At 38.6% G+C, this 11,308-nt stretch overlaps 1 protein-coding gene across 2 annotated transcripts in view; it reads left to right on the top strand.

The window, feature by feature from the left end:
* Positions 1-28: 28 nt before the first annotated feature.
* The window catches only part of LOC113951481 (3'-5' RNA helicase YTHDC2), a 35,887-nt gene continuing 24,607 nt past the window's right edge, over positions 29-11,308 (top strand). The window contains exons 1-8 of one of the 2 annotated variants that reach the window (XM_027652497.1): positions 29-241; positions 525-615; positions 2,125-2,321; positions 4,030-4,229; positions 4,884-5,050; positions 7,840-7,942; positions 9,114-9,270; positions 11,144-11,251. In XM_027652497.1, coding sequence (XP_027508298.1) covers positions 61-241; positions 525-615; positions 2,125-2,321; positions 4,030-4,229; positions 4,884-5,050; positions 7,840-7,942; positions 9,114-9,270; positions 11,144-11,251 — 1,204 coding nt within the window. In that variant the 5' untranslated portion in view covers positions 29-60. The remainder of the gene's footprint in view (positions 242-524; positions 616-2,124; positions 2,322-4,029; positions 4,230-4,883; positions 5,051-7,839; positions 7,943-9,113; positions 9,271-11,143; positions 11,252-11,308) is intronic. The other variant, XM_027652498.1, reaches the window with a different exon arrangement.

Below are 11,308 nucleotides of genomic sequence, written 5' to 3'. Positions count from 1 at the left end.
GCCCCCTGCCCGCCGCGGAGCCCCCTGCCCGCCGCGGAGCCCCCTGCCCGCCGCGGAGCCATGTCGCGGCCCAGGCACGTCCCGCCCAGGCAGCCCGGGAGGGGCGCGGGGGGCTCGGGCACCGCCGCGGCGGCGGCCCGCGTCCGAGGCGGCAAAGGTCTGAGGGATGTCCGCGTGGACGAGGAGGTGGAGATCGCGGTGAACCTCGCTCTGGAGCGGTTCCGCTACGGAGAGGACACAGGTGTGTGCGGCGGCCCGGCCCCGGGGAGTGGCGAGGCCGGAGCGGGGCCGGCGGACACCGGAGCCCGCGGGCTCCTCCCCAGGAGCGGCGTCTGCCGGGCCCTGACCCGCCCGAGCGGGGCGGCGGCGCCGCCGGGACCCCTTGCGGGCGTGCAGGGGCAGCCAGTCCCGGTGTGCTCGGGAAGCGTGGTGGGTTCGGGGATTGATAAACCCTCGTAGGATCGAGGTAATATGTCAAGAATACTGCCTCCTGCGCTGTTACTTGTTTTTAATTATCTTTCTAGAAATGGAATTTCCCTCTTCTTTCACTAGTACTGAAAGAGCGTTTGTTCACCGGCTCTGTCAGTCTCTTGGACTGATATCTAAAAGTAAAGGGTAAGTTGGACTCTGATTTTTATGTATTATTTTCTCTTTTTGGTGCGAATTTATGGAATTTCATTGCTAGCATGAAAACGATCTGTACTTCTAGGATATCTTGAGCTGTTCTAGGGAATAGTACTAGAAAAAATAAAACCTTTATAATGTAGACATAAAATTTAGCACCTGATGTCTGCTTAAAAAAACCTTGTGACATACTAGTTTTGAGGTAGCTTGCTCCTGTGGATTCCATGTCCATAAAAAAGACTTCTCTCCAAGATGTGTTCTGCCTTTTGGTTTTTTTCATGCACTCCTGCATGTTCAAAGGCTTTGCATAGAATCTCACACCTTGACAGATGAAATGTAACTTCGAGCAGCAGGTCCAAAAGGGTGCCTCTGTTGGGAAGTGCAGAAGAGGGTTGGAGTGTTGCCAGCAGGTGGAGAGAGGTCATTCTTGCCCACTACTCAGAACTGACTAGGTTACATCTGGAGTGCTGTGTCCAGTACTGGGATCACCAGGAGGACAGAGACCTAGACGGGGAGAGTTCCATGAAGGACCAACAACGTGATGAAAGAACTGGAGCATCTTCCCTTTTAGGAAGGGGTGAGAGAGACTGTTCAGCCTGGAGGAGACAAGGCTCAGGGGGATCTCATCAGTGTATATAAATACTTAAAGTGAGGATGTAAAGAGGACAGAAACTGAGTCTACCAGAGTGGCTCTGCCTCTCCTCACAGAGACTGCCTGGGCCAGCACCTGGGTACCTGCACCACTCTTCTACTTCTGACAGGAACGGGGCACTGAGCTCTTAGTGTGACCTTCTGTTCTTACCCTGAGAAGTCATTTTCAAAGGGTTGTTATGTCATTGTAGCCCAGGCACAAGATGGTTCTGTTTCAAATGTGTTTACAACTACTCTTTACATTTCTGTGTCCGAGTTCAGTCTGAGGACAAATGCAGTGTTACAATTAAGTGTTATGGCACTATTTCTAAATAGAAAATTTTTGATAATGAACATCATGGGGATCTTGATTTGTTTTACTGGATTTTGTTAAGGCTTGGAATGTCACTAGCAGGCAGCTTGTTTGTCTGCTTTGGCTATTTGTTGATTTTTAACCTCTAGATCTCTTAAGTTAGTCTAGAAATTACTTCTGTGTAGTAACTCTCAGTATTGATTGATAGAGGTGGCTATATTTTGGGAGGCAAATGCAGTAATGGACCTTTAACCAAAGACAGCAGAAGAGTGTCACATTACAATTGTAAGGTTGTGCTGAGCATAGTGATCTGAAGTCTGCAGTGTCTGCTGCACTATCTCATGTGAACAGTGTGCCTTTGGTAGTGGATATTGGGGATGTTGCTATTACTTTGGTGTGCGTTATGCTACTTAGGGCATAATTTGGAAGTTTCTAGTTATAACATTATATTTGAAAAAAATTTGACAGCTATCTTGAAAAAATTATGATCAAAGATTGTTACATTTGAGTAACTAGTTTGCTTATTCCTAAAATGCCTTTTTTTTTTTTTTCCCCAGAAAAGGGGCAAATCGATACCTAACTGTAAGGAAAAAGGATGGATCAGAACTAAAACGTGCAGTAATGACTTGTGCCTTGACTCCTGTTACAAAACATGCTGTTTGTACTTTAATTCGGAATTTTCCTGTCACAAATAAAGAACGAACAGAACTTCTGCCAAAGACAGAGCGAGGAAATGTGTGTGCTGTTGAATCTGGTATGTTCAGTATGTCTTCTGATATGGACTTGTCAATCAACACTACTTGTCAAAACAACGTACAATCCAACCACAAAACAAACCCCTCTGTATTCTGTTTCCTCTCTTGCCCTACCTGACACCCTTCCCTCGAAACAAACCCATTAATTTTCTTGGCTTTTAATTATAGGGTTTTTTAAAACTGGTGTCTTGAGGAGCTCAGGCAGTCATGTCACTCACATTGCAGTGTCCCTCTTGTGTCAAGTTAGTTTTGAATCTTTGAGCCAGTTCCAGCCAAATTTTTTAGAAGTACGTTTCTGAAATGTGGGTTCCTGCAAGTTCCATGAGGTGAGATTGAAATAACAAGTGTTAATGTGACTCTGTGTAAGAACATCTTTATGAGAAGATGAGACTGGCTCTTCTGCCTTTTGAAATCTGTGTTCTTGATAAAAGAAGAACTTTGTGTTTTGTTTTGTCATCTTCTAAAATAGATTTGGTCTCTAAGAGGCTATTACCTAAACTTCTTGATTTCTAGGGTATATAAGAGTTTGCTGGATATCATATATGTATATATCTTATAATATAATATTGGAGTTTTTTAAACAATGCTTTTAATAACATTGTTTCTTTAACATTGTAAGAGATATGGTGCATTTCTACACACAAATGAGTGTGGTGAACAGAAAACATACCAGTATGGCTTGTTTCATCAGGTATTTCTGATTCATGATGTTCATGCTTTAAGTGCTTCCTTTGCTAGTTTTCCTTTTCAGTTGTTTAATTTGTTTAATAGAATTGTTTAATGAACAGAGTGAAACCATAATAAAAGTACTGAAAAGCAATTTCTTAGGAATGTAAGGCATAAATTAATGAATAGTGTAAAATTTATCTTTCTTTACTTCTCCAGAATGGTCCTTGGCTCTTTTAATCTGTTAGTCCATTTCTGTCTTGGTAAGAGAATGCTTGTAATTTAATAAGTCAATCTGTTAATCACACTAAATATGTATAATTGAGTTTACAGTGAGCTTCTAATTCTTCTGGAAAATAATTATTACAGAATTATAGAATAGCATTTACAGTACTGAATTTGAAGTAACCTCCTCAGAAGACTTGCAGGGGTTTTTTTGACTATTTATGCCTTGCTTTCTAATACATCACACTGCTGTGTGGGTCCAGGGCTCTGGATACAGCATGGCTCAATTGGTGTGTGTTAACACAAATCTTATGGACTGGAGTATTAGGTTATGTAAGACTGACTGAAAGGAGGTCTTAAAAGACCAGTGAGGGTGCGAAAGAAGGCATGTGAATCACAATAAAGTTATCCTTTTGTTAGAAGACATGCTTGTCACTTTGGAATAATTTAAATGTTTAACTGTGTGGTGGATATTTCGTGGCAAGCTGAGCAGATATGAATGTGTAAGCAGCTACAAAGGCCAAGGCAGTGTGGTTTAGTTTCTATTTTTCTTTTAGCTCTTCATTTTTGACTTTCAGAAATGTATTGGAATAGTCCGTTTTTGTTCAAAATATGTATGAAAGTAAAAATTCCTTTGAAAAATATTTTAAGCACCATTACAGGATGTGTTATTGCAAATATGATTTTTTAATATGTGATGGGTTTGTCACTTTATCTACAGGGATGCATACAAAGTTAGGAATGTTAATTTTCAAGTACAGTTTTAATGATTTTCCTTTGTATCTGTGTAAGTAATTTTTTGACTTCTCTTCACAGAGAGCAGAGAAGTGATTAAGACAAGTGGACGACTTAATGATGGTATACCCCAGGTTCCAGTGAAAAGAGGAGAATCAGACTTTGATTCCTTCAGGCAATCACTACCAGTTTTTGAAAAACAGGAAGAAATTGTCAAAATAATAAAGGACAATAAAGTTGTTTTGATTGTAGGAGAAACAGGATCAGGAAAAACTACTCAAGTATGTTTCTGTAATGAAATAAAAAAAGATAACAGTATTTATTAAAATGTAATGCTAGATTTTTAATGTTTCTGTAATAAGGGATTTCTTTACTCTAGTTTTAAGGCTTTTGTTTTCCTGTAAGGTTGAAAGTCTTGTGTTTCAGTTAACTTTCCTACTTTTTAAATACTAAGCCAACAGTTACATACTAACACCATAAATGATTCTGCACAATTTTCTCATAGATATGACTTTTTTATTAAAATAATCACAGAATATTGAAGGGAAGGTAGCTATGATTTTTACAGCCTTTTTCCTTTCAAAGCTAGTTCTGTTCTAAGTGTCTAGAGTAGAATATTATTACATTAAAATGAAAGATTACCTACACAGCTTTTTTTATATATTTCTGAGAGACAGGAGAGAGAAGCTTCAGGGTGTTTTTTTTTGTTTGAGTTTTGTTTGTTTGCTTGTGTTTTTTGTTTTGTTTTTTTAAAACAGATTAGACTTAACAGCAAAAATTTATTTTTTTGGCCTTTCTGCCACTTCAAGTAATTTTACAGTGATAATCCTTTTGTGAGGCCTTTCGCAACCTGTGTAATATTAAGTTGTCTCACCATGGTAAAAAAGCTATGACTTTATCAAACTAAAAAGTAAATTTAAACCACTTCTTTACAGATCCCTCAGTTTATTCTTGACGACTGTTACAAAACTGGAACTCCCTGTCGTATATTTTGCACTCAGCCAAGACGTTTGGCAGCACTTGCTGTGGCTGAAAGAGTGGCAGCAGAAAGAAGAGAAAAGATTGGCCAGACCATTGGTTATCAGATCCGATTAGAAAGCAGGTACTAATGATATTTTTTAAAGTCAGTTGATCTCGTGTTGGTGTCTTTAGTCTTGTGTAGATTTAAACTGTAGTATATTTGGAATATAGCCTGGTAAAATCCCTATGGGTAAAGTATAGGTAGGATATGTTATTTTGGGTAATGAATATTTAAGAGTGAAAAGGACAGTTTTCTTCTGATATTTTAGAGCTTCATGTAGTAAGTTGTTTTATAGAATGGAACTGCAAGTGATTTCTCTTAATGTCTTCTAGGGAGGATGTGTGTGAAAATCCTTGTCATATTTTCAAATTAGGTCTACACTTGCCCCTTTTATTTTTTATTCCCTACTTTTGACATTTGTTAATCCAAAAGTTCTGCAAACTTTGAAGATAGGTAGGAAGACCAGCATGTTGTAACAAATGCTACATAGTGAGACTTGATAGGGCATGTTAAAGGGACAACAGCAAAATTGGAAAGCGAATGATGAAGTTGAGCATTATTTACCAATTTATTTTGGGTTAAATTTACTCTGTTTCAGCTTTTTTATTTCAAACATTAAATGATTTGAAAGTAGAGATTTTTAGATCACCTGAAGAATTTGATCCTAAAGCAGAGCAGAAATGGATGGAAATCTGACGATTGTGTGTGGTTGCTAAAGTTTTTGAATTGTGTAGATAGTGGGATTTTCAGGAATGGACATTAGGTGGCATATGAGTGAGAAGAAGATGGCAAAAAGTATAGCTGGTTATGTTGCTTGTATGGATAAAGATACATAGCTAATGAATGCACTTAAACAGCAAAGCCAAGTTAAAGAAGAATTTGAATATCATGCAAAAAGCTCATAAGGCTATTAAGAGATTAAAAGAGCTAGTAAAGATGAATTGCAAATAAGGTGATGACTAATGTGTGGAAGAATTATGCTCGCTGAAGAAGAATGAAGTGTAGGTCAGATAGAAGAATTACTGGAACCGGTGCAGAAAACTCCGCTTAAGACAAATGAAGAAGTTCACTGGAGAAAAAGCAAAAGGGAGAGATGACAATGTTTCCACCTGCCAAAAAAGGTATTGGGTGGAGGTGTTTATAGTAACACAGAACTCTTGATTTCTAGAAGGCTAATGAAGAAGAAAGGAGTAGAGATGGATAAAGTAAAACATTTCTATCTTGTATGAGTTCCTTGAATTTAATATGTAAAAGGATTTTTGAAGTGAGGGATGAATTCCAAACTTGGGAAGAAATACACCTATAATAACTAGTGAGCTTATATCTTTCTTCTTTTCTGGAAGTTTTCGCTACTTAAGTGGCAGTGCTGGAGAAAGTAGTGACAATTGCAGTTTTCACTTGCACAGCTAACTCTGCAAGAGGTAGTAGGTACTCTTAAGATTTTTAAATTCCTGAAATATGAAAGCATTTGAAAAGGTTCAGCTGACTTCTTTGTGAGTCAGTCAGTTATAGTGTGTTGCGTTTGTGTGGCAAGGTTGTGGTAGTGAATGGGCTCTAGGGGTGGCTTCTGTGAGAAGAAGCTTCCCACATCTGATAGAGCTGGTGCCAGCTGGCTCTGAGAGGAGCCACTGGCTAAGGCTGAGGCCACTGGTGACAGTGGTTGTGCCTCTGGGATGACATATATAAGAAGGGAGGAAACAAATCTGCACAGCAGTAACAGCAGTGCAAAGAGAGGGTTGTGATTATTGTGAGACAGACAAGTCTACAGATGCCAAGGTCAGTGCAGAAGGAAAGGGAGCAGGTGCTTCAGGCACCAGAGGAGAAATTCCCTTGTAGCCTGTGGAGGACCCCATTCCAGAGGAGGTGGTTGCCTGAAGGACCCTGTGACCCTGTGGGAGGGCTGTGCTGGAGCAGGCTCCTGGCAGAACCTGTGGCCCCATGGAGAGGGCAGTCTGCACTGGGCCATGTTTGCTGGCTGGACTTGTGAACCCGTGGGGGTCCCATGCTGGAGCAGTCTGTTCCTGAAGGACAGCACCCCATGGGAGGGATGCCATGCTGGAGTAGTTTGTGAAGACTGTGAGGAATCCTCCCAGTGAGGAGGAAGGAGTGGCAGAGACAGCATGTGATGAACTGACCACAGCCCCCAGTCCTTGTCCCCCTGCACTGCTGAGGGGTAGGAGGTAGAGAAAGTAGGAAGTTAAACCTGGGAAGAAAGGAGGGGTGGGGAAAGGTGTTGTAAGACTTGGTTCTATTTCTTATTTTCCCACATGGATTTAATTGGTAGTAAACTAAATTAAGTTCCCCAAGTCGAGTCTGTTTTGCCTGTGATGGTAATTGTGAGTGATCTCTCCCTGTCCTTATCTTGACCTATGAGCCTTTTGTTGTATACTCTACCCTGTCCAGCTGAGGAGGAGAGTGATAGAGGAGCCTGGGTGGGCACCTGGAATCCAGCCAAGGTCAACTCACCACATGTAGGCAAATATCAAGACTATATCCAAGCAAGTGCTGAAGAATTGAAACCTGTTTTTCCAAAGCAGTCCACACTGAATTTTCCAGTAAATTAAACAGCATGGGGGGGTTCTCAAGGTTCTGTTTCACTTGCTTATTAATTTAGAAAAAGATTGAATCTCACCATGTCAATTAATCTCTTGTCTGAAGTTTTGGAGCATGAGCACTAGGAGTCCTTAGGAACTCTTTGGGAACAGGCCTAGTTTATAAACAAGGAGTATGCATGAACTCCTTGGTGAGAGAACTGTGATTCCACTTCTGGTAAACAGCTGTTCAATCCTTTAATTTTCAGTAAATAGTGGAAAGCTAGTAGCATTTAAGTGGTGCAAAAAACTGAAGTATCTTTATGAACTGTTCAATAGGGTTTCTCCAAAGACATTGGTAACATTTTGCACTAATGGCATCCTGCTTCGCACGCTCATGGCAGGAGACAGCACCCTGTCTAATGTGACACATGTTATTGTGGTAAGGACTTTATTGTATTTCATGTGAAGTGGAGCAATATGTATTACTTGTTAATTGCAAGGTGAGATCCTAGTTTTCTACATTTGTTTACTGAATATTTAAGTTGTTTTTGTTTGGTTAGCATCTCAGTTAACTTTAAAGATTTACTGAGCTTTTATTGTAGCATGCATGCTTTTCCATTTTTGTTTTTTTTTTCTCCTGTAAAAGCATCTCATTTTAGGTTCATACCAGTAATTAATTTTGGAATTGTTGTGCAGTTGTAGAGAGCAGAGGTCTAAATTTTTCTGAACTTCCTCTGTCAGCAGAAAAACCTTAGAGAGATTTATGTAGATCCAGTTGTGTATCAGAATTTCTGTTATTATGTCCTTGTTTTAGCAGTACCAAATTTGCAGTTCATTTGTTTGCCTAATGTTTTCAAGATAATATGTAGTCTAATTTCTAGCAAATTACTTAGGTATGTTCATATATAATTATGTGAATTTCGTATTGTGGAATTTGATAAAGTCGGTGGAACCAGAGCTCTCTAGTGCTGAAAACAGAAAAACCCCCCTGTCTGTTTACTAAAGAGTAAAAAAGTCTGAGACTGATTTATACATGCTTGACTTCAACCTGCAAATCTTGTATTTGGGTTCTTGTTTCATTCATTCATGTCATAAAACAGAAGATAGACAAAAATGATTAATTGGTCATGTGCCTTAATGATAAACTTTGTGCATGATTTAACGGATCTAAGCAATCTATCTTTTTTGTGATTGTTTGGTACCATACAGTTCTTTAAATGCTCATCAGTTGTGAAGGGAGATTTTATTAAAATAAGATTTGTAGGATTTGTGGTTTCCAGTATTATCTTGAGAGTGACATTCAAGTACAAGAGTTAGAGAAGTTTCAGACATTCACTTTGATCTCTGAAATCAAGATCTATGTGGTTTTTACATTACAGTGCAGTCTGCTCTGGTATCTTTATAAAACCTGTTGGAGTATTTTTTTACTTTTGGATAGTTTTTAAAAAAATCTTTACTTACGGATCCTTACTAGACTGCCACATTTTAATGTCATGTACCACCAAATTACATATTTTAATTTTCTAAAAAGTTTGTATTTGTGAAAAGTTGTGATCTTGTATCTGTGATGTTTATCTGTTATTTTTGTTTTTCTTTCTTTTTCGTTATAGGATGAAGTACATGAGAGGGATAGGTTCAGTGACTTCTTGTTAATAAAACTGAGAGATGTGTTGCAAACCCAGACTAATTTAAAACTCATTATTTCTAGTGCAGCTCTAGATGCAAATCTCTTTATTAGGTATTTTGGATGTTGTCCAGTAATACACAGTAAGTATTTATGTGAACACTTTTTCTCAGATAAGTGAGAATACCTGCCCCAAGACTCATAGATCGTATCGAACTGTACCAAACCATTCTGACAAAAGCCGTGTGATGAGTACACAGAGAGTTACAGCAGTGCTTTTTCTTTGTTTACTTGTGTTGGTTGTTTCATAACTATTTGCACCTACTACAGAGGGAAGTGTTTTTATCACTGGAGGTTCTGTAAATGCGGGATTGTCCTGGCCCCCTCCATGTTCAGTTAAGGAGGGAGGAAAAGGTTCTCAAAGTGCTGATGTCCGTGGCAATATAGACCCTAGGATCTATAAGAGTATTGTCTATGTGTCTATTAATACATACCAGTAGATTTTAGTTCTTCAGGCCTCAACAGAGATTGCTGCTGGTTACTGGATAAAAGACAGATAACTGTACCTGCTCTTTTCAGAAATACAGTCATAAGCAAATGAGGTTTTTGTGTTTTAATAACACGATGCCTTGCTTTATTTAGAGTCTTCTCTAAAAATCATTGGATAATTTTAGTGGATATTCCTGAGAGTTAATTTTTGTTATTTATATAAAGAAGTGTTTATTTCTAGTTCTCAGTTTGGAAATTCTGCCTAGTAGAATGAAGCTTGCAGCTTGTTGGAGGCAGGAATCTGGAAATGACACAGATTTTAGTGTTTGGCAGGTTTTTTTCTGAGAGGAGAAACCTTGTTGTAATTGGTGTGTGGCTCTCCAGTTTACTCTTATGGCAGCTTCCTATTCTTTTAGCTCAGTAGGTTTATTTTGGAAATTTTGACTGCTGTGTCCATTTCACTGCAGTGGTTATACTGTTATCAGATAGTGGACTTCACAGGCTAATCACAATTGAAAAGGTGCTTTTTTCATTTTTGATAATTTAGAAATTAAAACAATAGGGCTTAGATGCTTTGTTAATGTAATGTAAAAGGTTTGATTCTCTTTCAACAGTATAGCTGGCAAAATCCTGACCACAGAATCCAACATGTTGTAGCTGTGGGTTCTGTAGTAGAGTTTGTGATTGATGTTAGAAGACTTCCTCCATAACACCTTCTAAAAATATACGAGTTGTAGCTTGTTCTTTCTGAAGGATGGAAAAGTCCTAGGTGATACAAACTCAGCTGTGGGAAATGTCTGCTAAGGGACCAGAAATTTAAAATGTAGAGATATTAATTTTTCCTGTATAAAACCAGAATTTTATGTCCATAAATAAGGTCAAGTAAGGTCTAGAAAACAGTGATGTTAAAAGAGAAATCAGAGTAAATTCTTAGGAGATAAAGACCATTGGAATGTCTCATTTGTTGGGAAGTATTTGGTAAAGAAACCCAAATTTGGCTGCACTAATTAAGGACATTGAGAGGAGTCTGTCTCCTCATATACTTCTTATGAAAGAAGGTAGTTGAATACAAAGGTGCCAGTTTGCTCGTGGGACCTTGCAGTAAAGCTGTATTAATTGCTCCAATATTATGGAATTCAGGTGGCTCACACAGTGAATTTGTTTTGGTACCCCTAAACAAAAATGTCTGTTTTCTTTTTCTCATTTGATAAAATTGCAGTAAATAACTGTCAGTCTTGCATCTCTTACTGCAACCCGTAGAAGAATTAATGAGAAACAAGCTATGCAGCTGGCATTTCCCTTTTGAATTGTGGGGTGGTTTTTTTTTTGTGGCCCAGTCATTTAATGAAAATAGACTTATATGAAGAGACTCTTACAAGACTTTTCAAGGAAAGTAATAATTCCTTAAATCAGGCCCTAATTATATTTAATTCACTTTTTTTTGTCTATAAAAATGGTTTTTAAAAATTAATATAATAATTGAAGCTAGGGAATATCTAATTTTTCATGAATTTTTTATACTTTCAGTCCAAGGAAGACCTTTTGAAGTTAAAGAAATGTTTTTGGAGGACATTTTACGAAGTACTGGGTATACAAACAAAGAGATGATAAAGTACAAAAAAGAGAAGCAGCAAGGTTGGTGGACTTCTTATTCTAAAAGGCTGGTGATGAGTCTCATTGATTGATTGAAAA

The sequence above is a fragment of the Corapipo altera genome, unplaced genomic scaffold (assembly GCF_003945725.1).
Source record: "Corapipo altera isolate COAL_440 unplaced genomic scaffold, ASM394572v1 61286, whole genome shotgun sequence".
Lineage (NCBI taxonomy): Eukaryota > Metazoa > Chordata > Aves > Passeriformes > Pipridae > Corapipo > Corapipo altera.
Note: the sequence above shows the minus strand (reverse complement) of the source record. Positions and strands in the feature narration are given on the sequence as shown.